This window comes from Rhinolophus ferrumequinum, chromosome 11 (genome assembly GCF_004115265.2).
Source record: "Rhinolophus ferrumequinum isolate MPI-CBG mRhiFer1 chromosome 11, mRhiFer1_v1.p, whole genome shotgun sequence".
Classification (NCBI taxonomy): Eukaryota; Metazoa; Chordata; class Mammalia; order Chiroptera; family Rhinolophidae; genus Rhinolophus; species Rhinolophus ferrumequinum.
In genome coordinates this window covers 38753948-38780165 of record NC_046294.1, presented here as the reverse complement: position 1 = coordinate 38780165, position 26218 = coordinate 38753948, and the positions used below count along the sequence as shown (strand labels likewise).

Below are 26218 nucleotides of genomic sequence, written 5' to 3'. Positions count from 1 at the left end.
TCAAGTCTCTCTTCTCTTTTGCAAACAGGCAACATAAAAGTATTTACGGCTTTTTTTGTTTGTTTTTAGATTTCTAAAGTAGTCTTGTGTGTACTCAAGAAAAGATCTTGAATTTTACCCCAAAGCCTAATTCACAATCTATTCAATGACTGAACAGTACATAACAATTTCTTTGCAGTTGTGTTGGGTCAAGCCATATGTTTTTATAGAATTCTTTACAATGGTTTAGAAAGAATGGAAGCAAGTACTTGGAAAACACAATAAAGCAAAGGAAAAACTAAAAAAGATTTTAAAAGGTAATGCTATCAAACATTTCTACAATTAAAACATATTATCCTAGCAATGAAGCAGCTTTCCAGAAAAAGACTATTTACTCTTACCTTAAACTGATAAAGTTTATTTTATGCATCATAATTAGTCTTACCTTATAAATTAGTTCAACAATAACCAATTGAAGAATGTCTCCAAATGTTTGAACTTGATCAATACAAGTACTTAGGTAATCCAAAGCTCGATCCTAAACAAATAAGAATATATTTATCAAACTCCACCTCATTCAACAAAAGGACTTCATGCAACTTTAAAAAACATACACAACAAAATACAAAACAAATGAGGAAATCAGGACAAAGAAAAATTAACTGAAAGAAAAAAATGATGGTTAACACATAAAGTCAAATACATAGTCTAAAAATGGGCCACACATCTGGGGTCTGAATTTTCTAGCAGCTAAACCAAGGAGAAAAACAGTATGTATTCAGGGTCATGACTCAGAGCATCTATACAATCAAAACAAACCAGCTGTTTAGGGGTGTAGTTATTCCTATTTCTGAGACCTAGAAGAAAAATCTCATCAATTCTCATATACTGAACATTGTGCTACAGAGAACTATGGCTTCAACAATATCTCTATAGTAAAAGTATCAACAAATTTCATTGAACTATTTCTGATTATGTTCCTTCATGTAGGTAAAATAAAAATACAGGTCAGTAAAATCAACTGTAAAGAGGGGAAAACACTGTGAACTAAGTAAGGAGTTTTATTATAAGGTTGTTTACAAAGATAAAATGACAGCTTCGAAATTTCAAAGGAACGAATAGACTACATATTGTTTAATCTTCATGCATATTATTTCCCACATTTGATAATAAATACTGGATAGCAAAAATTCCAAGATTGGATGCCACCAAGGTGTGCAGTCACTGCTAATCACCAGCGGATCCACATACTTTAACCTCAGACAGAGCTGGATACAGAGTTGATATCTGCTTATGAAATCTGAAGGGCCTAGTAAGAACACACATCTACACTGACCGTCACCCTTCTCTGGCAGACATGGCTCAGCGTGGACCTTAGACAAAGCTACTATTGTTCTCTATTGAACAATTTGAAATCTATAACAAGAGAAGGAAAATCAGGCAATCAAAGCCTCAAAGTAAAGTGCCACAGGATATGGCCACAATAATTTCAATCTGGAAAAACAAAGTAGTTGTTATTAAATGCCTCGCCACTATTACCTAAAAAACAGAATATATACAGAAGCAATATTCCAGAAAAGGTTAAGTAAAAACTGTATTTTTATACAAATTAAGTTCAAAAATCTAAATAAATCTAAACATACAAATCACATGTTCTATAAACAAAATTACTAAAAATTTGATTAAACTTATGTAACACTTTTAATTCTCATTTAAATATAGCCATCAAAGTGACTTTTAAAAAGTACTTCACCTGATCTGCATGAATTAGCATCATAAATGCATTCCTTTTGCAACTTGCATCCTTTTCATTCACCAGAAAATCATGTATCAGTTCAGGGGCATCAGGTATAAGATGTTCAAAATTTCTTGAAATAAAAAAATACCCATGTTTAATAAAAACCTACTTTGTTACTTTAGTAACTCTCTGGACACTATCAAAATTAACTTTTATCAAACTTTATAACACTATCAATTGTTTTGCTTTTCAAAACATTAAGTCAATTAGAAAATTGTGAGTAGGAATCACAAGCTTCCCTCTTCATCTATTAAGTTATCAAATTTTTCTAGTTCAATGTAGAAAAAGCTGATTTATTCAATATGCCATCTATCAACTATCTTTAATAATTGTCTTTCATATACTTTAGAAATATAATATCGATGCTCATAATAATATCATCAAGGTACTAAAAAGATCCTTCATTAAGAATTATTAGAGAAAAAAATAGTTCCTTGAATTTTACTAGTTATGCACTATATTTATTCACTTACTTACTCACTAACTTACTTCTTATTTTGGAAATTTTTAAGTATTTGTAGTCTACAGAATAACGAACACCAGCTAATAAAAACCATCACCTAACCTCAACTATGACTAATTCACAGCCATTTTTGTTTCACCTATACCCTTTCCCCACTTTTCTCCTCCCATATTATTTTGAAGCAAATCCCAGACCACTTATCATTTCTTCTGTAAATATATTGGTACGTTGTCTAAAATTAAGAATTCTTTCTTTTTAAAACTAATCATAATACCAACATTGTACTTTAAAAAATTTAACAATTCTTTAATATCACCATATAGACAGTTTTCAAATTTCAAATTGTCTTATAAACGGCATAATTTTTGTGCATGCACTGTAGCGTAAATATTAAAATTTGTGTAATCTGTATGGTAGTTTTCAAAGAACTCTGTTATTAACCACTTTCCCTAACAGGTAACAAAAGCTAATATAACAGTAAAAGAACTGTGAAATTATGTAACAACCAACTATTAAAGTACAAAGATATTTATAAAAATGATATCCTACTTCTAAACGGACTAATACCAGTGATTGTAAAAACCAAGCATTCTAGCCTCATCTAACTGGTTCCTTGAATTGTTTTTAAAGTCCAAAATCTTCAGCTTTCTAAGAACAACAGTAATCAGCTGAAAATTGCCACCCTTCCTCTTTAAGAAGTTCCCTCCGTAAGGTCTCTAAGGGTAAAAAGACAAGACCCACATTCCACAAAAAGAGAATTCTACAACAGGGTCAAAAACTCAAAGCCTATAGGGACTAAGAAAGTAAATAAATTAATTAAGTGGGCTGGAGTAATACAATTGAGAATGACAAGTACTGTTATAAACTAGAAAGTGTACAACCTGTTTAAATGAGGCTACTGTCACTGAATTTCAGCAGATTGTTGTCATGCAGAAACTAGGACCCAGTGTTCCCAGATCTTTGATTTTTCAATGCTGACAACTTGATGATAAGGAAAAAAAATCTTGTTCAGGCCAAACAAAAAATATCTGAAAGCTGCATACAATCTGTCAGAAACCATTTTGGAGCCTCTAGTCTAAAAGACTAAACAGAACTAGGCTAAAGGAGTGTCTTTATTTCTTTATTTACCTATAGATAGTATAGATGGCCAAAACAGCATTTCTTCTAACATAGCTGTGTCGATGCTCCAAACAAGCACGGATAGCTGGCATTAAAGGTTCTAGCAATTCTGCTTCTTTCAATTTGCAAAGAAAACGAAGAGTAGATCCTCGAATAAATTCATTAGGATGCTGAAGATCCTGATATAAAAAATTTAAATATGAAATGTTGAGTTTCAACATTTTGTTAAAAAAAAGTTTTTAATGCAACATTTTCCAATGAGAAAATCACAAAATAGGTTTGAGGAAAAAGACCTAGATGATCAGATAAGTTCCATCAAATTCCTGCTGATTAAAGCAATTTTTATGTATCACATCAATGTCATATTCTGTGCCACTGTTTTTTATTAACAACATAAAAATGCATGAAAAATATTTGAAAAAAAGTATCAAAACTTTTTACAATAACTCTTTATAACTTCAGTTCCAAATATTTACACTCTACATCTTATCTAAGATTTAATTTTAAAGACTAAAACAAAGCCCATTCTACCAATTTTACAATCATCTAAAATCAAAGCAATATGCTGAGATAATTATGATTTAGTTTACCTTTCTATATGCATCACATACAAGGATCATTTCATGTAAAAGTCTTCCATCTGGAGTTGTTTTAGGAACAATTTCCCAAAATACCAGAAGTAATTTTTTGATAGTGTGATCCTGAAGAGGTAACACAAAACGAATGATGGTCATCAGAAGTCCAGGAAGCTTCTCACCATTCAGAATCATAATGATTACTTTCTTCAAAGCTTCAGTCTTTGACTTCACATCTCCTTTTTCTGATTCAAAAATTAAACAAGTGCAATTATTTCAAAATAAAATTCCTCAGATAATTTTAAAAGCAATTAAAATATTTTCTCACTTGATCAGCAGAATGGTTAATAAAGGCACTAACCCAAGTAACAAGAGTTCTCTACCTGGCTATGCCCCAAACAAACAAGCTCTATGACTTTACACAAGTGATTTATTTCTGAATCTCATGATTCTATACATATAATATGAAGGCACTGGATTATATCTTTGGTCCCTAACCAATGCAATTAACGTCGAGGCCAGGAATTTACAGGTATACTAAATAATATATGTCTCAAACACACATGCAGCTATTTTTCAAAATGTAAACAGATGCTATTGAGTGCTTCTGAGTTCAAAGTAGCTTTTAAGTCAGTCTGTATTTTCTCAACCGAAGTTACAATCACTATGATGGAGGTGGGGGAGATCAGTGACATGTTTTCCACATTAGGAAGATCCTCAACATCAAAAAGGTTGGGAACTAAAAATTAGATTAATCCCAAAATCCTATCATTATTTCTACAGGCTATAAAACTTCAGAATCTTTCTTAAGAAATTACCTAAAAAATTGCAAGAAAATTAAAAGGTACTAGATTAGTTGCCATTATTTAGAATTAAGGATAACACAATTTAAGGTACTAGTTTACTGTTACATAACCTAGAAAAAAATATGCACTATATTTTACACAGACTATAACGTCGCATCATTATCACTGCATACAAGAATTTATGGTACATCTTTTAGATCCAAAATTCAAAGGCAGAAATATAAGAGACAAGCACAATGCTACTACAATTGTTTTGATCCTAAATATAAACAAATATCTAGAAGAGAGGACAAAGAGAGATGACAAAAGTCTTTAATAATCTTCGAGTTATCATGAGGGAAAAAAACAGAACTAGAAATAAATTTCCAACAATTAGAGCAAAGTGGCTGTTAAAGAGTTCCTTGTTGTCAAAGAGACAGAGACTGAATGACTAGTCGAAAGTTATGGGAAGGATTTTACCTTGTACGAGGTAAATCTCAAGTTCATTCTAGCCTCCAAAAACGATATACCTATTCCTAGCTTGGTATGATATTTTAACATGTTGCAGAAGAGAGAATATCCTCAGGTATAGGGACTGAGAACACAGTGAGGGTTATTGCCAAATATATCCCAAAGAGGTCAATAATTTTGTTTAAAACAGATTAACTTCTCATGCATCTCTCCCTGCTTCAACATATTCAATTTCCTGCCACATATGAAAAAAAAATATGATGTATACTACATCAAATCAAGAAATAAACGTGAAAGGATGAACTGAGTATCAATCTGGGCAAACTTTCAGTTTTTTAAATCTGTGAGGATGACGAAAAGCATCAGGAGAGATGACAGCAGCTGAGAGCAATAACCATGAAAATAAGACAGACTAGTCAAAGTTCTATGTGGCTAAAGTTGTATTTACTGAGCCTAAACAGGTTTTCCTCTCTTTGTCCCAAAGTTGCCTTTCTGAATTAAAAAAAAAAAAAAAGAATTTTCCTACTTTATCTGATAGTGTAAAGGAGAGTCAAAAGGTATAAAATTATATCACTATAATGCTGATGGCTTCTTTTGTTCCAGTTTTGTCTACTTTTCACAAATTAGCAAATCCTAAAAGTTTAGCAGGCTAGAACATCACTTGTAACTAAAGGTTAAGTTTTAAAAGTTTACTAGCAAACTTGTAAAAAAATCTACACCATTTTTATTTCAAGCCCCTCCAAACCCAATTTCTATTTATTTCAACAATTCAAACTGAGGTGAAGGATGTTTCTATCTATATCTTCTGTTCCTTTATGACTACTACCAAAAATATGGAAAATTTCAAATATCACTTCAGTGCACCAAAATACACTAAGTACTTCCTACTCTCCGGGGAACGTATATAGTCATTAGAGCTCATTCCAACGATTAAATGTAAAGAAAAGTGTAGGTAAAGCAACTCACTATTTCACCAAACAAAAAAGTATTCGTTACTTAAACTGGAAATTACTTCTAAACAGTTTCTCATCTCAACTCTTTTGAGATAAAGTCACAAATTTTAGACTACTTATTTATTTATTGGCTGGGGGAGAGTAGTAAAGGCAGCTGCAATTAAGAAAAGGCTATTGTTATAATTAAGAACAGGTTTTGTTCTTTACCTTCCCAGCTGTAACCTTAAGTATTTTGCAGGGGTCTAAAAATGAAAACTTTTAAATTATAAGAAAAAAAATAGAAAGTCTATTCATTAATTTGCATTCCATTCTACTATCTTATGTGAATATGTATATACACAACATACGTATGAGTATATATATGTATATACATATATTTTGTATGTACATATATTTTGTACATAAGGGTATCAGTTTAAATGCCATAAAAGAGGGTTTTCTTTCTTCCTTCTCTAAAACTAGACCTCAGTAGAAACCTAATATTAAGTAATCTAAAATCAGGAGGTATTCCATTATTACTGATTAAGAGGGGGGAATATACAAGTAAGAACTGTCTCCTTTCAAACTGCAAACTATCTTCTTAAAGATACTTTCAAGATTTGAAGCATAATTTTCACTCTACTCTGTTTTAACCAGTAGTTATCAGTTTAAGTTAGTAGTTCAATTAAAAGAGAATCATTATTTTGGAACGTTCATTACTTAACATTTTTTTTGACAGAATCATTCAGAAAAAGGAGACATACACTTTTAAAATTCAGAAATATACTCCTTTTCTCCTTCGCATAATGCTTTAAAATGAAAAGCTTAACCCTGGAAAATGCATGTGTATTCCAAGGTTGATTTCATTTGTTCAACAGGTGGTGAACACAAAGAACAAAGTTCTTTTGGTTTTACAAGCTAAGTAATATGAATTAAATACACAAAGAAACTAAGATATTCAAATACACATTCTCTCAACCTGTTATGTACTCCTATAGAGAACGGTCAACTGCTTTTAAGCAGAATGTTATTAAACTACACAAACCATTATGTTATTTTTAGCAATGTCTAACAATTAAACTATCACATTTCTTTAGTTTTACTAGGCTAAACTGAGATGTTTTGTTTCCAAAAACCAATACTGCAAGTCTAAAGGTAACAAGTTTTCATTTTTAGTAAGGCAAAAGGTTTACTGAAGAGATAGATATTAGAAGAAAATATTTAGGCACAAATTAAGCATTTCTAATTATACAAGAACCTGAAATACAAATAAGCTTTTAATTTTCATTTTCTTTTTCAAATATGATCAAAGTTTACCTAGGTCATTTTTTAAGCTAATTTCAGATGGTGGTTCTGAATCCATTGGCACGTTAATTAACGTATAGCACACATTCTCAGCAGCCGTCATGGTTCCTGGTTATAATCAACCCTTGATACAAGATTAAAGGATCACAGATGCCAGGAAATCTAGGAAAATAAATACAAGGATATCATTACAAGTAAAAACCAAAAACAAAACACCAAAAACACAAGCAGTAACTTGAGTGATCCTTACTGTCTATAAAGTTGATTCAGTTTGGCTTCTAAATATTGAAGTTGCAGAAGGGGAGGGTTAACCTATATCGTGTCCCATAAAAATAAAGCCTAATGTAATAAAAAACATTTATCAGTTTTGACCTAAGGTATATTAGCTCCTACTCCACAACCCCGCCCAGGGTTTAGAATGCTGCACTGCAGAATGAAGGGCCACAATACAGTGACAGTCCCCCAGCCCCACCCCACCATATTACAGAAGTGACTTAACACCCAACCTGAACTGCTCAAGTTAAGAGACCCTGTGCACGGTTAACCTGCTAAAACCTTGAAGTGTTTTATCGTGTTCATCGGTGGGACTCGCCTCTGCGTACGTGGATCGGTGCGCTGTACCTCCACGCCCCTTTCCTGTCCCTTTTCCCCTGCAAAGCAAGTCCCAGCCTGGAACGGCGAGCCCCGGAGGCCTGGGAGGGAGAAGACCAATGGCCACTATACAGGCCGGGACCGGGCGTCCGGCCCAGAGCTTCCCAGACCCCTCGTTCCACTTCGCCAGGCCTGGACGCGAGCGGCCTAGTCTCTGCCCTTCCGCATCTTCCCGCTAGAGAGCCAGTACCTCCAACTCTGCTCAGCCCACCACGCTTTTGGGGTTGGGGGTTCGTGGCCCGCTACCTGGCTCCGAGGGGCAGCAACAGGGGCAACCGCGACACCGTCTATTCCTGCTCCAACCCCCAGCAGTAGCGGAGGCTCCGCGGAGTCCTTGGCTGACGTGGAAGGGGTGGGGAGACGACCGAGGCTGCAGCCGTCTAGCACCTACGGCAACGCAGAGAGGACATGCTTTCTCCGTTCTGCGGTTGCGCGCTGCAAGTATGTCTTGTAAGTTTCTTTCTTTTTTTTTCTCTTGTCCATGGTTGGTTTAGGCCGCAGAAAAGATTGGAAATACATATTTAATGTTTTCCCTGCAAGCTTGAATTAAGCGCTGTGGTAACTTGAATGCTATTTAGAAATTGTTTCCTATTCCAGGTATTAAAACAGTCAAGGGGAGGAAGTGCTTGGGGAGAGAGGAAACATTTTACAGTACTGTTTGATCCAATGGAAAAAGAGCACAAGATCGGGAGCTAGAAGTCCGTCCACCCACTAATAAACTGGGAAAGTAACTGAATACTACTTGAGTTAGTAACTTCGGTTTTTCTAATAAGGGACACTAGATTATATGAAGATCTATTTCAGTTCTTAACATCTGCAGTCATTTGAATCACTGCCTCTGCAGTTAGGCTGGAGTTGCTTGAACACCAAAGTCACGCTGTATGACGTGGCTTGTTTTAGTAACGGTCCCTTTCCCGATCCATTCTGAACATCCAGTAAATTTGAATTTTTTTATGCATAAAGGGAGATCGACAGTCACTGTTTTAAAGGATTTTACTATCTCCAAAAGACGTAATTTTTACAGTGACAATTCGCCATGGCACCTTCGGTTTTGCCCATTTAAGGTTCCATACCAGACTCCCCCACGAAAGGTTTCGGCCACTTATTAATAAAAGAAATTGAAGCCTTAAGAAAAATATTGTGAATACAAAGGGGTCTGACAGGACCTGCCCTTAGTAACAGGTTCACCTCGATTAGGGAGCTAGAACACAAATAGAGCATCCATCTAAAATCCAGATATTTTGAGACTTGTTTTTGGAGCCATCAGGCAAAAAAATTCCTTGATCACCCAAAATATATCACAAAGGCCATGTGTTTATAACACTTTGAGTGCTCCTCAAATCCTGTGCATTCATTTAAAACTGTTTGAGATAATTGTAGAGTGACATACAGAAATCCCATATATTTTTCACCTAGTTTCTTTCAGTGGTAACATCTTGTATAATCATAGTACAATATCAAATCCAGGAAATCGACATTGATACATTCACTTGTCACATTTTACCAGTTAACATGCACTCATGTGTGTAGTTACCGTGTTTAGATTCCAGTAATCACCACCAGTTAAGGTACAATTCCATTACAAGTATCACTCCTAACATTTTATAGTCACAGCCACTTCTCTCCATAACACCTGGCAATTACTAACCTGTTCTCTATTCTATAATTTTGTAATTTCAAGATGTAATATAAATGAATTATACAATGTAACCTTTTGAGATTGGCTTTTTCACTTAGCATAATTCCCTTGAGATCAACCCAAGCAGTCTGTACAACAGGTTGTCCCATTTTTGTGTATTCATTTTTAACATGAGATTTTTTACAACTGCAGTTATCTGGTTTCCAAGCCCACTTACCAAGAAATGACAATCTGTTGGCATGAAATGAAGCCCAAGAGAGCATAAAAACTAGACTTAGCAATAAGAAAGCTCAGCAGTTTAGGGCCATGGTGAATGGTGTAGGACTAACCGTATCCCCTTCAGTTGTCCTGAAGGCTCCATTGTGTTATGGAATAATTTGAGGCTTATCGTGACCAAGTTATTAAGTAAACTGTTAAATATGAAAAAAGGAAAGAAAATGTTTTTTAAAATCTCATTTAGGGAGATTTTAAAATTGTCAGAGGCAGTGTATATACTATTGTATATTCTTAAATACAGAGCTTGTTAAACAGGCATCAGAACTTTATGTAGTCTAATTCTTCCTTATTAAAACGTGCACTTTTGTTTTGAGACTTATTTTTACTCTAGCATGTAATTACATCATTTTGAATGCTTTTTAAATTACACATTATTTGAGAGCAAAGACTTTGTCATATACCAAGATTCATAAAAACTTACATGTCTGGGAAATCAAGGTCTAGAGAAAAGGGACTTAACCAAAACTGCAAAATAGTCAAACACTGAAAAAGCTGGGACCAGAATCTGAATCTGTCACCTACTTTACTGCCTCTTGTTTTTAAACCATACCAGTACTTCAAAGATGCACACATACTTAATAAATTCCAGGTGAATTATCTTTATATCAAAGTTGTCGCATCCCGCGCAACGAGGGTTGTGGGGAGTGAGGAGGATGGCGCAGGTTTAAGAAAAGACGGTAGCCAGTAAGAGTGTAAACAGGGCCACGGGGCTCCAGTCTCAAGAACTGGGCCCCAAATCGGGCCTACGCATTAGCTTTTATTAGTTAGGTGAGGATAAAGTTTGTCAATCTCAAGATCTGTGAATCCTACACATCATACTAGGAAACTGATTCAAGCCAATCACCCTTGCCAGCAGGCAGCGGAACCCTTAAGTCTCAGGATGTACATCCTTCCCCAAGGGACAAAACCTTTATGCATATGAATAGATGGAGAGCACATCATTGAATCTCTTCCCCTGCAGGTTGTGGGAAGGAATGCAGCCACAAAGGAAGAGGCTCTCCTTAGCTGCGGGAAGGTGGGGGGGCTGTGCCCACCTCTTATCGACCCCACAAGTCCCCACTTTACTGCGCCTGGCTTGAGTTGTTCCCCCCCACCATGGGGAATCTTACTTGTCATTGGCTGACCAGCCATCTTTCTGGGGCCAAACAGGGAGACATAAGGTGCAAACACAAAGGTGAAGCAAAGTCTCTGAAAGGATCCGTCTCACAGACTCTCCTTTCTTTAGGGGCAGGTACAAGGAGACAGATAGGCTGCTGCGTAGCAACAAAAGTGATGTTTTATGAAAGGACATTAGGAATTTTGTTTACAATTAACAGACTAAATGGAATAATTGAGTATAAACAACTAGATAAACTGACATAAAAAGGCATCACAATGAACTCTGTACAATGGGGTTGAATCTTATTGGGGTGAGGAAAATTTTAAGTTCTAAAGTCAGTGTAGAAGACTAAAATCAAATGTTGAAAAAATTACTAAATTGCTCCCAAAGTACAATATGGATCAGTTTTTTTTTTTCAGCCAAGTGCCACCCAACTTTGGTTTACATTTAGGGAACAGTGTATAAAAATTATACATGCACACACAAAATCTTTAAATAGAATCACTTAACAAAGACAAAGGCTCACACCATGATAGGCACAGGGGAAGAGACCTGCCTGAGGAAAGAGCCGATTACGAAATTTCTCTCTTATGTTGTCTCTACCAGACTATACCCCCATTGAGTCCGAAGGCAGGCGGGAGGGCTCCCTCATTCAGTTTTATTTTGTTTGTGAAAGTTACGTGTGCTTGATGCAACGTCATTGTCAGTTAAATGGCCACGTGGTACTTGTGGCCTTGTCCCAAGTTCAAATGGCAGACTCTTGAGGCTACTCCAAAGTGGAGACTAACATTTCACATATTCCTGTATTTAGTCAGGTTTTTCTCTCAACAATGTTGCCAGTTTCTCTTATCACTCTCCCCTCAAGAAGTTAGAGATTTAAACCTAGGAACCTAAGAATGCTTTTCAAGTTTTGAGCAATCTAGAAAAAAAATTAAATGAACATTTTATGAAATTTTGAGTATACAAGGTGTTTTCACATAAATTGTCCCATTTGACACTCAGAATAATTCTCTGAAGGACTTCCTTAAAATAAGGCTAAGTATAACTTGCCTAAAGACAATAGTAACTAATTAGCAGAATTAGGTCTAAAATCCAAGTTCCCGATCTACAAATGAACTGCTCCTCTCCAGAAAGATATGAATATATTCATTATATTCATAACTTTTCTAAGGCTTCTTAGCAGCAAAATTTTGGTTTATTGCTTTTGTTTTTTCAATCAGATTTCCTTTAATTTCATTTTGTATGGTCTAAGATAAAAATTGTTCTGCAGTATCTCGGTACACAGCTCACAGGAATAATGGCAGGCAGCTTCAAGATTATGCTGGAGTTTGGTTGAGCAGGATAAGAGGAAATGATGGTTTCAGATTAAAATTTCCCTTTTGTTGTTTCTGCAAAAGTTCCCTACACTGAGAGCAGAGCTATCATTGCTGACATCTGCTGGTCGGAAAGAAAAACAATTTACATGTTAATAATCTTGCTACTACTATTGCTTGAAGTGGTGGTTTCTTAGGTTTTATCAGAATCTCCAAAGCTGAACCCTGAAATTTGTATTCTGAACCAAATCTCCATGAATTCTCATGCAGACAGTCCATACACTGGGGAGCTAGTATAAGGCTATGATAGATAAAGAGTTATTATTTTTCCCCATCACTAAAAATAAGGCAATTTGACAAACATGGCAAATGACCAGTTGTAATCCCAGACTATTTATATAGTTGAGGCTACTTAAAAAAACAACAACAAAAACTCAATACTCCAGCAGGTGAAACAATTTTATTTCACAGTTGTCTTTAAAACCACGAAGACACTATATTCTTTATATAAAAACATTAGTACAGATAACTATACTTTCTAGAAAATGATTATATAGACCCCTCTTCAAAGAAAAATGCGTCACAATATATGGTTTACAGTGAAGGTGCTGGGAAAAAATTCACACCTGGACTGATTGCTAAAACATACCACTTCACCACTACATCTTTTGGTTCCAAGTATAGATTACTGCCAACGTACATGTTCTTGCATTCTTACATATTTGATAATACACATATAGACTGGTTTATCACTTAATGCTCCATTGGTTCATCAGCCTTTTCTGCAGGTTCATCAGCAGGTTGAGCAGGCTTAAGAGGGAAAGAAAAAAGAAATGGGTGATACTACGTCATAAAAAAATTTATGAGAAAAAGGAGCTAGGTGATACTTTTAATACTCAGTTTTAGTTCACTGTCCTGTTGAAGTTTCTAAACAGTTTTTTTTTAAATAGATATAATTTTACAGTTCTGAAAACCTAAGCAGCATTGAACAATTCTAGCATTTTATCACACTGTCTTGCACAAGAATAAATGGTCTTACTTTATTATCACTACTAGCCTTAAAATACAATTGGCACATTTTAGACATCCTTTTCCTCTTTAGCACTAATAAACACAGCAAAAATATGACCAAACAAACCACTTGTGTGGCACTCCACTGCATTCTTCCCAAAAGTGCTGGTTCTTAGTAACTACGGTTTAAATAATGCAAATCTTGCTTCTCCAAATAGTACCAACAATATCCTTTTCAAATTGAAAAGAAATTCATGTAGAAAAAATTTCTGTACAGGACATTTCCAATTACATAACTACTGAGTAAGCGTCTATAAATAGCAAATGTGCATGCTAAATATCCAATATAAAAAATAAGTATTGGACCTGGGATTCACCAATACTTCTCGATCCTTCTCTCAGTATTTGTGAAGAACCAACTTAAGTTTCCAAAGCTGGTCCCAGTGAACTTTCTCTCAGTACCACTCCTATAGATTCCTGGCTGGCCCTATGACTTACTTTAGCCAACAGAATGTGCAGAAGCGGTGCTGTGCCAGTACTGAGCCCTGGCCTTAAGAATGCCTGGCAGCTTTCACTTTTAAGCTTTTGAACGTTTGCAAGCTGAGCTGCTACACTGCTAGAGAGACCCTGATGAAGAGGAGGCCCTGAGACTACATGGACAGAGGCTCAGCCATTCTAGCAGAGGTCCTAGTCTTATAGTTGTCTCTCTAAGATACCTAGAAAGTGAGTAAAGATGACATGTGAGTAAAGCCATCTTGGATGTTCTAGCCCCACCCCCTCAATGACAGCAATGTTTTGGAGACTCGAGTGAGACGAGCAAAAAAATCACCAGCTGAGCCCCAGTCAAGCCACAGAATTGTGAGAGAGACAGAAGACTAAATCATCAACCCTTTTGTGCTGATGGAGACCACGGCCCCCTCAGTATTCTCCTTTATTCAGCTTAGTTTTCCTACTGTCATTTGAATTATGAGCTTATCAATAAGACAAAAATGGCAGATTTACAGTTGTAGTAGGAATAGCGGTTTACTATAGAACTAATAAAGCCTCTTGTGTTATGATTAGTTATATACCTGTGCTTTTCTCTGTGGCCTTTCTTCAAGACCTTCCAGGAATGGAGACACATCATCATCATCATATATTGTAAACTCCAAGTCTTTACCAACAATTCCAATGGAAACATTCTGAGGGGGAAAAAAAGGTAAAAAAAAAAAAAAAAAAAATCAAGAGAATTTAGGTTGAAAAATGCTTATGATAAAATGCTGGGTGAAAAAAGAATAAAGATTTATATAGTACTTGAATAAGACTTAAAAATACTTAAGTGTAGGTTAAAAAGAAGAAAACTAGTAAGCCCTTGTAATTTATATATTTAAATATTCACTTGTGATGATCATGAGTAACCCCGAACAAAGATCTATGTCACCTACAAAATTTGCAAATTGGCTTATAATAGGAATGTGCTGCAGACCAGTGGGAAGGAACAAACCACTTAGCTAGAAACTAAGCCTAACTCCTAAGAAACAATCAAATTTGTTTCTTGAATAAGATATGATGGCTCTTAATAAAGAAACAGAAGTTTGGGGTTCTAATGTGTTGAATTTAGTGAGGACTTGAAACTATGTTTTACATTGGAAAATTAAATAAAGAGCAATACTTAAAATGTTCAGTGAATGCTAACCAGTGCAAAATAGCTCCTGTAAAATTAAAATTTTAGTGAAAATTTTAGGCATGAGGATATATAGCCCATTTTCTATGATTCAGTAAAATTATGAAATCAGGAAACCAGACACTTGAACAAACTTTTCCAAATTGTAAATGTTACGAGTCAACTGTATACTCAGCTTTTAAAAGACAGTCACTGTGATACCATAATAGGTACTTTAAACAAATTTTAAAAATATTAATGTACTTTCCTAACTTTTTTGAAAGAATATTATTTTTATAAAAGGAAAACTTGTTTAGATTATGCAGGCTATAAAGCCTATGTGAAGAAAATACTATCGAATAATAATTATCCAACCTCTATAACAAAACGTATTTATAATATGCTGATTGATCTCACTTTAATTAATGATCAGTAACTTCAAAGAGGCTTTTAGTGGTTCCTGCATTGTACTATACAGGTCCCTAGATCATTCATTCTCCCCTTCTCCTGCACAACTGTACTATTCTCCATTCTCCTTGCAGCTTAAAATCTTGCTCTGATTTCTCTGAGAAAATAGAAGCAAATTAAGAAAAGAATGTTCAGACCTCCCACAGTATCCACTTTTTTGTATGTGTCCCTACATTCTCTCCCTTCCTGTTACTATGAATGAACAGTCCAACTTCTTCTGTGAGGCCGACCTTTCCACCTGTGTAATGTTCAAAGAAATTGGTCTAGCAACTTTTATTTCTCCTACATATATGTTTCCCTTTATTTTCATAACCATACAACACACTTGCTATAATTTCTTCCATCTTAAAAAATCAAAGTAACAAAAACCCCTTTTTTCACTACATTCTCTTCCAGCCATTACCCCATTTCTCTAAACCCACAACATATTATCTATATATCCTCCAAAGAGCTGTATCCAATTCCTCTTCTCCCATTCTTTCCTGATTCCATTCCTATCAGGCTTTTGCCCAATAATCCATTATGACTATTGAGTCAAGTCTCCAGTGACATCATTACTAATCTAATGGTTAATTCTCAATCCATATCTTTCTTGATCAATTAGCAATTTTTCATTCCCTCCTCCTTGAAATACTTTCTTCATTTGCTTTTAAGGATACCTCCTTTTCCAAGTTTTCCTCCTACCTCTTGGGCCATCTTTCTCAGTCCTTTTTGCTGATACCTACTCACCTCCCAATCTCTAAAGGTTAGAGTGCCCTTGGCCAAGTCTTTAAACCTCTTGTATATTCGATTCCTTTAGCAATCTCATCCAGTCCAGTTTCTTTCTAAAAACCATTTCTGCATAAAGACTCCAAAATTTATAACTCTAGGCTAGACCATTCTCCACCAAACTCCAAGGGGTGCACATCTGATAACTGCTTAGTCTATACTGCCAAATGGTCAAACAATAGGCATTTCAAATTTTATGTCCTAAACTAACTGCCTGATTTCCTTCACAAACCCTACCCCAAAACATGTTCTATCATAAATCTCTTTCTTTAGTCAGGCCAAAAACTTTGAAGACATCCTTTTTTTTAATATCTCATACCCCTACAGGCCAATTTGTTAGCAAACCTTTTCATCTCTAATTTTAAAACATACGCAAAACTGAACCCCTTCTAATCATCTACAATTGTTCTAATCCACCACAATCTCTCACCTGAATTACTGTAACAATCTTAAAACTATTTCCACCCATGCCCCCATTACAATCTGTTCTCTAAATGGCAACCAGAGTGATTCTTAAAACCTAAATCAAATCAAGTATTCTTCTGCTCAAATTCTAAGAGCCCACTCAGAGTAAAATCCAAAGTACCTACGATGGTTTATAGGAGACACACAAGCTGGCCTCCATTACCTCTCTGACTTCCTTCCTTATCTTCCTCTTGAGCACTGACTCTAACACTACTGGCCTCTTTGTCTCAAATATTAGAAACATTCTGGACCCAAGGCCCTTGCACTTGTATTCCCTGGAATAATTTTGCTCTAGACATCTGCATGGCTCATTCATTCACCTCCTTTAGCTCTTTTCCTCAAATTCTACTTTCTTAGGTCATCCTTGACCACCCTATTTCCAATTATACCCACCATACCACCGTCCTATACCCAATTGGTCCCTGTTTAACCTGCTTTATTGTTTCTATAGCATTTACCACGTTCTACTATACTACATAATTTACTTATGGGCACACTGTTTGTCTCCCCACACTTGGATGTATGTACCATAAAGGCCAACATGTTTATTTTGTTTACTATATTCTCAGTGCTTAGTGCCTGCACCTGGTAGGTGCTCTATACATATATTTGTCAACTGAATTAATAATATGAAGAGATTCTTATCTGCTGATGAAATAAAGGACATTCTACATCAGACTTACTGGTTTTATTGCTTTATACGAAAAAGAAATGTTTAAAAATTGTTTCAAAATCTGATCACTTAGTGAATAGCTTAAAGAGAAAGAATGAGCCAAGGCAACCATCTCCCAAATGAAAGAACTATAAGCATATACTTTTCTATTACTTATGTTTATGCAATAAATGATTAAATTGTATTGTTAATGTCTACAATTGAAAAACGTGATTTTTACCTTTGTAGTTAAGTCCTGTTCTGCAGGAAGCGTCTCTCGTAAGGCACGCAGACCATGTTTAACCAGTTCATTCAAATTACCTATACGTAATAAGTTGAACAATTATTTCTTAATTTCATCTTCACGTTAGGCTTCTTTTATCTGTTGGGCCTATAGTCTAACATCATTGTTTTAGTCACATACTAAATATATCACAATAAAAACAGCCAAAAGTTTAATGGTTAGCCCTATAATCTTCTTCTAATAATAACACTACTGAGTATTATTTTATTTGATGACAGGACACGTAATGTTGGTAAAAAATTTGACATTTTCTTAAGTTAATTCAAAATTCTGATTCATAAAGATATAGCTCAAAGTTTTATAGAATGTATTGTGGAATTCTAGTTGCTATATTTGCTTTTTATAAGAGCAGTCTCTAACTCTGTGTGGCCAGTATTACCCTGATAACAACACTAGACAGAAATATCACAAGAAAATAAAACTACGGATCAACATGCCTTATGAATATATACACCAAAAAACTCAACAAAATACCAGCAAACTGAATCCAGCAACTTTTATGTTTATATAAACATTTATACATATAATTTGTTATACACTATGATCAAGAAGGATTTATCCCAGGAATGCAAAGCTAGTTTAACGTCAAAAGTCGATCAATGCAACATACCACAATAGAATGAAGGGGGGGGTGGGAAACACATAATCACCTCAACAGATGATTTAAAAAGCATGTGTTAAAACTCAAGATCCTTGCCTAAGCAAAACACTTAAAAACCTGCCCTATGATCACATCTTACATCTTTTCCTTTTTTTTTCCACAGCTACAGACTTTTTACTTGTTTATGGATTAGTAAATGTAAAAATGTCTACAGCAAAAAGAACGGAATCATAGAAAATGAAAAACTGTAAACAGAACTTAAAATTGATAGCAGGTACAGTATTTCTCAACTCTGGCTGAGGCACACTTCAAACCAACTGAACCAAGAATCCTCAAGGTTCGGGACACATATTTGTATTCTGAAAAAGTTCTACTGAAACTACCGTGGTAGTCAGAAGGGGTAAAAGCTAGTATATGTAATAGAAATAATAAACATTTCATGAGCTTAATTTTTTAAAGTTTTCCTGGAAGGTCGATAGTTTTCTTCATTTAGGATACTATGTTAATTCACTATGTAAAGAGTGGTGGAGGCAAAAAAAAAAATCACTTACACTCCATAAACTCAGACATATGTCTCTCCAAGTAAGTACGAGCTGATTGAGAACGGGCGCCAATGGACATAGCTCTGCAGTCAAAATAGTTAGCAGATGGACAGGTTTGGAAAATATGAGGGCCCATATCCTACAAATAGAAAAAAAAATACACTACATAATTCTTGACTTTGGTTGAGCTAAAAATTAGAATATTGCTAGTCAGTTTAAAAAAAATCATTAAAGTATAATAATACTCTATGAACTTACATCATAACCAGCAATAAGCAGCCCAACACCATATGGTCTCCGGCCGTATCTTTGCGTTGGTATCTGTGTTTCTTAAACTGGTTAAAGAGCCTGTTCTAACGAGGAATAAAAAACTACCTTTATTTTCAAATTAAATATCATTAACGAAGAGCTCTGGCTTCCTAATTGCTGCATAATCTACCACAGGAAGATGACAAAACAGAGCAATATTTCTTTGGTCTAGTATTAAAAAATGTTGAGTTATCCACCAAACCAAGAACCAATGCTAGCAAAATGTTCTCCCATGGAGAGAACCTTATTCATTTTGGATATAAGAGGTCAAAGATTTTTTGCGATGTCTAGCACCACCAATAAAAAACTTTAAATCTCTAAAAATGATGCTTGGACATTTTTCTTAAAATTGAGCTTATCTGTGTCTGAAAAATTTCAATTGCTTATAAGAGCTGATGAAAGAGCAAACCAATTACTTATTTAGAACACATTCTAACTGGTAAAACTTCCCACAACTCTCCTAAATTTTAAACATTCTGTTATGAATGTTGAAAAGTAACTACCCTTTTTTCACAATCTTTCCTATGTTATAACTAATAACTAATGTAAGAATTAAATATCAAAATCCTCTAAAGTTCACAACCAAAATGCTGACATAAAAAGGATACTGCTTCCGATTAGAGCTACAAGACGAGACACAGGAAGAGGCCTGTCAAATACAAATCTGGAATCCAAACACTCCTGGCGCATAAAATTACTAAAAAAGAAACAAAAAAAATGAGTAATTTCAAATCAGTTATTCATATCTAAACAGTTTGCTTCCTGCCAGACATTTACATGGATTGCATTCATATACAGTAATCAGAAAGACACGAAGGATACATTTTTGTACAAACTCTGGGGTCACATGAGATTAAAAAAAACACAAAAAACTAAAATATTCCTTAGTTCTAAGAATACCTTTGTCTCACAGCAGTTTGTATAATAGAGAAGGCTGAGCAAGAGAAAAGTGGCTAGTCTAAATTGAGATGTATGGTAAGTGCAAAATACATATGAAATTTCAGAGACTCAGTTTAAAAAACAATACAAAACATCTCATTAATAGTTTTTACATTGATTATGTGTTGACATGGCAGTATTTTAGATAGATTGGGTTAAATAAAATGTTTGATAATGCAATATATTTTACACTTCAAGAATTGACAGAAACCAATAATGCTGTCACTATATTGCTGGCCTAAGAGAGCAAGGGCTCGCTGAGTAATTTGAAAATCATAAACATTAGCATTACTGTTTGCCTCAGTGGTTATATTCTTTCTTCCCTAATTAAATCTGACTTAAGAGATTAGTTTTGGCTCACTACCTCCCATTTCCCAATACACACACTCACATATTACCTGAAATCACTGTGTTAAGTGCTCTACATGTTAGGCTATTGAACAATAACCTTGAAAGAGAAAATACTAAAAAAAAAAAATCGAGAGTTTAAGTAACTAACCCAGTCTCAGATACTAAGTGGTAAAGGTGGGAACTAAACTCAATCTGTGTGACTTCAAAGCCCTAGTTATTCATTTACACAATGCCTCTGAACTAGAAATAACTTCTATATCCTCTGGACTCTCACAGAAATCCACCTGTCACTTTCCACTTCCTACTTTGTATTATAGGTGTACTACTAGATTTTAAATTCCTAGAAGACAGGATCTATGTCTGATTCACCTTTGTATACCCTGCGATATACAGAATTGAGCTTTGCAAAAATAAATGCCAGCATATTAAAGAAAGCAAGGGTAGTTCGGCTGATTCTTAGAAACCAGATACAAGTTGTCAGGCTCTTCTTAGACATAACATTATCTCAAGCAATATACACTGAGTTAACAAATATCACATTTATTCAGTGACGGCTCAAAAGTGGTAATATGGTTAATTCTATTAGTTACTATTACAGGGGTCAAGAAATGGAATACTTAGTAACTGAGCCTAAATCCAACAAGGTATTCACAATCTTAAACACACTCTGGTAGACAACTTCCTAAAATACCTTATCTTTTCTAGAAATGGAAACAATTATGAATCAAAAGGGATGTTTCTTTTGTTTTTTATGATCACACTCACCATAACAGTCTAGCATCAGCAGTAAGTCCCGCAATTGAGATACCAATATGGTTGTCAACATGGAGAATTTTTTTCTGATGAGCCGCAAGTTCTGACTGTGCTCTCTAAGTGGAGACATTAAAAGACATAAAAGCAAGTTTACAATTTTCTTATCTATACAGTGAAACTTATGTTTGTAGTTCTGTTTTCTAAAGGAGGAAGATCTACTTAACAGCTTTATTTACCTTCAATGCAACCAACACTGCATGAGTTTTGGATTTCAGACCAACTGTGGCTGAACCTTGTTTGACAGCTTCCATTGCATATTCAATTTGATGAATCCTGCCCTAAAGAAGAAAAACCAACACAGCTTAGAGTCATCTTACAAGATCCTTTTATAAATTTAAAATTAATTTAGAGTTCCCAAATCTCAGGTGAGCACAGTTAAATCTCAAATGATTTTTTGTTTTTAAATCAGGAAACTTACTTTAATGATAAATTTAGGTTCCAAGAATGTCTTAAATGATTCTATTCCATCTTCTCACAGCCTACTATCTTATGAGTTTCTAAACATATTGCAGCCACCAAAAGCCACTACATAAAAATAGTATAAAACATTATTTTACCTGAGGGCTCCAAACAGTGACATCATTGTCATACTGGTTGCGAAACTGAAAGTAAAAGAAATAAGACTTATGAATATAAGAACATTAAAAATCCCAACTCTTAACAAGCTCTAATATTAAAAAAGATGTTTTCCCAAACGTTTCCATTCAACATTAACACAATGTTAATACAATTTCATTGTAAGATTATTACTATATTACTCAGTTGCAAGACAATTCTACATTTACCATGAGTTAGTGTGGGAGAGGGAAAGCAGATCTATTTGGGACCTATTTTCCCAACTTCCAATTCCACCATTGCCCACAGCACTCCCTTTGGGTTCAGTCAATTACTAAAGTTCCTATGTGGCAACTTATCTTTGCCAAAGCTCTTCCCTTATACCAGGCCCTAATAAATGGTCAAAAGCATTCCTTTTCTTTAAACTCGCTCCAATGTCTATCTCTTGGTCTTCTCCATCTTTTCCAAAATCTCCCCAATATATACTCTCACCAGTTATTTACTTGCAGATCCCTTTGTACCTTACATCATGATTAAGGACCTGACTGATTTATCTTTGAACCCTCACTGCACTTAAAACAGTGCCTTGTACATGCAGACATTCAAACTGAATGAATAAACACAAAAATGTCCCCAGGAAGTTAGAGATGTACACAAACAGCTACAGAGACTGAGCAATTGCTGCTTTAATGACAGTATTAAAACAAGTCTCCCAGAACAGTACTTGGGAGCATGACCACGAGGGTGAGAAAGTTGAGTGCTGGAATGGCAGACAGAGAACTGGGAACCCTGACACGTATGTTGTAATCCTGATAACATCACTTCTCCTCTCAGCCATGGTTTACTTATCTGTAAAACTAGGTGACTGGACAAAGTGATTGAAAAGGGCCTTTTCTGATCGAACTCTAGGGAGAGGAAATGACACGGGCCCACTAGGAAAACGGACGACGTACAGGCACCCAAACCGTGGGGTCGAACCCTGGCAGTACAGGGAGGCCTCCAAGTCAAGTCCCTACTTTCTCCTCTCTCTCCCCCGACACAGAGCACGAGGGGCCACTCAAGACTGCTCGGAATCTACTCCACTGAAGGAACCTGAGGGGAGAACTCGGCTAGCTGATGGAAGAAGTAGTGTCCGAGGCCCGGCAGAAAGCGAAACAAACCCCGGAAAAAGGCCGCATTGACTACCGACCGCTCCTCTCCCAGCTAGGCCGGAGATGCTGAATCACTGCCCGAACCCTCCCGTCGGCTGAGGTTTCCATGCCCCATGGCCCCGGGCCGCTCTAAGGATGACAGGGGACCTGGCTCACCATCCGCCAGTTAGCGGACCTTTGCCCCAACCCAGCCTGAGCTTGGAACCCAACGCACCATGATTCCTTCGCGGGCCTGGCTGCAGCCTCCAGCAAAGCTGCGGATCAAGGAGCGCTACCGAAACCACCTCTCGGCGATCTGCTGAGAAGCCTGCGGGATTTTGAGGCGGCGGCGGCGGCGGCGCAGGGTAGAGCAGTCTATTCCAGAGATATCGATACTCATCCACTGCTTCCCCGCCCTCAGAACTCTCCGCCGCTAGCAATGGGCGGGGCCTCGGAAGAGGGTGGAACCGAGATTGGCCGGAAACCTGGGCCCAGGAGTGCCCACGGCAGCTAAGAGCTGAGGGGCGATCTCTACCAAGCCGCCCTTCTTACATCCTCAGTGATATTAGGGGTGCGTTGCAGATTCCCTCCAATTTCTCACCGGCCCGGCCGGTGCACCTGAAATCGCTCGAGACGACAGCTGCGACTCGGAGTGATCGAGTGTGTCGCTCAGCCTCTCTTTCGGCGTCCACAGAAATTGGAGGTGCTGTGTGACGGAGGCACGAGACTGCCACAAGAAAAGCCAAAAAATAATGATCCGTTTCCATGTGTCAACCATACTCTTCCTCGAGTATCTCGTTTGAATACATGCTTTTGTTTCTACTTTGGAAACCTTTCCCTACTCCCTGGAGAACTCATCTGTCCAGGCTCTGTAGTCATTGATGACTATTGGTTCCCCCCACCAGACTATGAACTCTTTGAGGGCATCAATGTCCTGTGTCCTTAAAACTAAGCACGACTCCTAATAGATTAGGCCACTGAGAAAAACAAATTTTTTCTTTTCTTCCGAAAGACGTATTTTCTACTTTGAAAGCATCTTTTAGTAAGTCCCCAGATGAAAGTTTAGGACAGCTCTGCTAACAGCTGCCAACCTAACATCTACTGACTGCCAACGATGACTTATTTTCTTTACAGAGAAGAAAGAATGAGTACCTAGACTCAGGTAAGAGTTGAAAGTGTCCATAAGGATCTGAACTTTGTAGGTGAAGTAACAGACTTAGATCACTTAAGTGGTGTATTCAAGTTCAGAGCAATTTAGTATCACGCTCTTAAAACCTTTTCACATATATTTTGGACATTTTCCAGGTTGAAAACGGCTTTCTAGTATTCCACCTTATGAACATGTGATATTTTATTTACCCAAATGCCTATTGTTTAATATTTAGGTTACCCTTCTCCCAAGCTGCCTGATATATGTATGTGTGTGTGTGTGTGTGTGTGTGTGTGTGTGTATCTGTGTTCTTTTTTTTTTAATTTATTGGGGTGACAATTGTTAGTGAAATTACATAGATTTCAGGTGTACAATTCTGTATTACATCATCTATAAATCCCTTTGTGTGTTCATCACCCAGAGTCAGTTCTCCTTCCATCACTGTATATTTGACTGTTCCTTTCTTTAGCATCAATTCTTAAAAATGGAATTGCTGTGTCAAATGAATTGGGTATTTTTAAGGATTTGATAAAAATTGCTAAATTACCCTCCAGAAATGTTTTACCAGTTTATATCTCAACACTAGAATCTGAGAGTGCCCTCCTTAAGTTCACCAATACTAGTTGTCATTTAAAAAAAAAATCACCTAATTTAGTGGATTAAATTAACAGATTTAAATTAATACATTGTTCTAGTACATGAAGTTTAGTGCCTAATATATCTTGCTGAATGAATAATGAATGTTCAATAATTAAATAAATGCTCATTTAAAAGTTGTTATATAGTACATAAACATTTTGAAAGTTCTACATGTCTATACACATGCCTCACAAATATGTACATAAATATATAATTTTTTTTTGCAAATAAGATTATACTAAACTGTCTTATACTACACTTAAAAAGTTATGGCTGTCTTTTCATGTTCATAAGTAATGATCTATGTTGTTTTCAACAATTGCATAGTATTCCATTGTGTGGAAATACAGTAATTTACTGAGTAATTAGTAATGAGTAAGTAGATTATTTCCAAGTCTTTGCTATTATAAAAAGACAATAATTAATATTCTTTTTTTTTTTTTCACTCTCAGGGGAGAGCACGAACGCAGTCCCCCACTACCACAAATTATGCAATCGAGTTTCCCACATTTGGGGAAATCGCAGGCGTCAGCATATCTGGAGTGCAATGGATAAGCCTCGCCCTGGGAAAACCACCTTCGTGATCATGGTATCTCCCCTGCCAGGTAAGTACGTATAATTAATACTCTTATATGTGTATATTGCATAGTACCAAAGACTGAAGTCCAAAACTCTTGTGTTTCTAGTACTCTTCTAGTAGAAATCTTTAACTTTGGAAATATTTATAGTAAGTTATGGAATTGCTTGCACTTTGATGTCACCATGCTAGATATTCTCTGTTGCCCCAATAGCTCTACTTCACCCTTTATGGATTACATCAGCAAGGTTCCTCCCTCTCTGGATTGTGGTTGGGCTCAGCTGATAGAGGGCACTAACAGGAGCTCAGAAGGCAGTAGGAGATAGAGATCAGTATATTTATTACCCTTTGTCCCTCCATGTTAATGCCAGGTTGGCAGTGGTACTGCATCTTCTCTTGCTGTTGCCCTGACCACATTCTGATTACACTCTCTTCAGTTGCCCCTTATGAGTGTGCCAATTGTTTCTTGCTGGGACCCTGACTGATACAATAATATTTAAAATTTTTGTAGGATGCAGAAGCTATACCATACTGTTTTTAATGTGAGAAAAACCTGTTATCTTTCTTGAAGTTTAGTATATATTATTCTTACAGGAACAATATTGGTAGGTCTGAAACACCTGGAAAATAGAACCTAAGATTATATGTGCTCTTCCCTGTTTTCTACCTGCTCAAATATATAGGAAAAAAGTCAGTTTGCGGTTGGTCTTATAATTTTTTCCAATAATAAAAGGAATACACATTTATTTAAAATTTTTTCAAATACAGACAATATGAAAAATAATCTTCTATCATCCACAAAGTAGAGAAAATCACTGTTAAAATTTTAGTGATTTTTATTCCTACAATAATATCTCCCTAAAGAAGGTAGGAAAATATCTTGAGAATATATTTTCC

The 26218-nt window shown here is 36.0% G+C and overlaps 2 protein-coding genes and 1 non-coding gene across 5 annotated transcripts in view; all 3 read right to left on the bottom strand.

The window, feature by feature from the left end:
- The window catches only part of COPB1 (COPI coat complex subunit beta 1), a 32793-nt gene extending 24344 nt beyond the window's left edge, over positions 1-8449 (bottom strand). The window contains exons 1-6 of one of the 3 annotated variants that reach the window (XM_033121283.1): positions 8325-8449; positions 7440-7589; positions 3950-4179; positions 3369-3538; positions 1733-1847; positions 425-517 (exon numbers count right to left, since the gene is read on the bottom strand). In XM_033121283.1, coding sequence (XP_032977174.1) covers positions 425-517; positions 1733-1847; positions 3369-3538; positions 3950-4179; positions 7440-7530 — 699 coding nt within the window. In that variant the 5' untranslated portion in view covers positions 7531-7589; positions 8325-8449. Of the gene's footprint in view, positions 1-424; positions 518-1732; positions 1848-3368; positions 3539-3949; positions 4180-7439; positions 7590-7677; positions 7696-8019; positions 8040-8324 lie in introns of those variants that run through there. The other 2 variants (XM_033121284.1, XM_033121285.1) reach the window with 2 other exon arrangements.
- Positions 8450-12846: 4397 nt separating this feature from the next.
- PSMA1 (proteasome 20S subunit alpha 1) lies at positions 12847-23329 on the bottom strand. The gene is made up of 10 exons (XM_033121073.1): positions 23191-23329; positions 21828-21872; positions 21447-21548; positions 21223-21326; positions 19776-19864; positions 19117-19187; positions 18868-18997; positions 17653-17732; positions 14487-14597; positions 12847-13215 (listed from the first exon to the last, which is right to left on the bottom strand). Exons 1-10 carry the CDS (start codon positions 23191-23193, stop codon positions 13159-13161), a joined length of 792 nt encoding a protein of 263 aa, XP_032976964.1. The 5' UTR covers positions 23194-23329; the 3' UTR covers positions 12847-13158.
- Positions 23330-25193: 1864 nt separating this feature from the next.
- Positions 25194-25357, bottom strand: LOC117031410 (U1 spliceosomal RNA). The gene has a single exon (XR_004424548.1). It is a non-coding gene; the product is annotated as a U1 spliceosomal RNA (small nuclear RNA).
- Between the last annotated feature and the right edge of the window lie 861 nt (positions 25358-26218).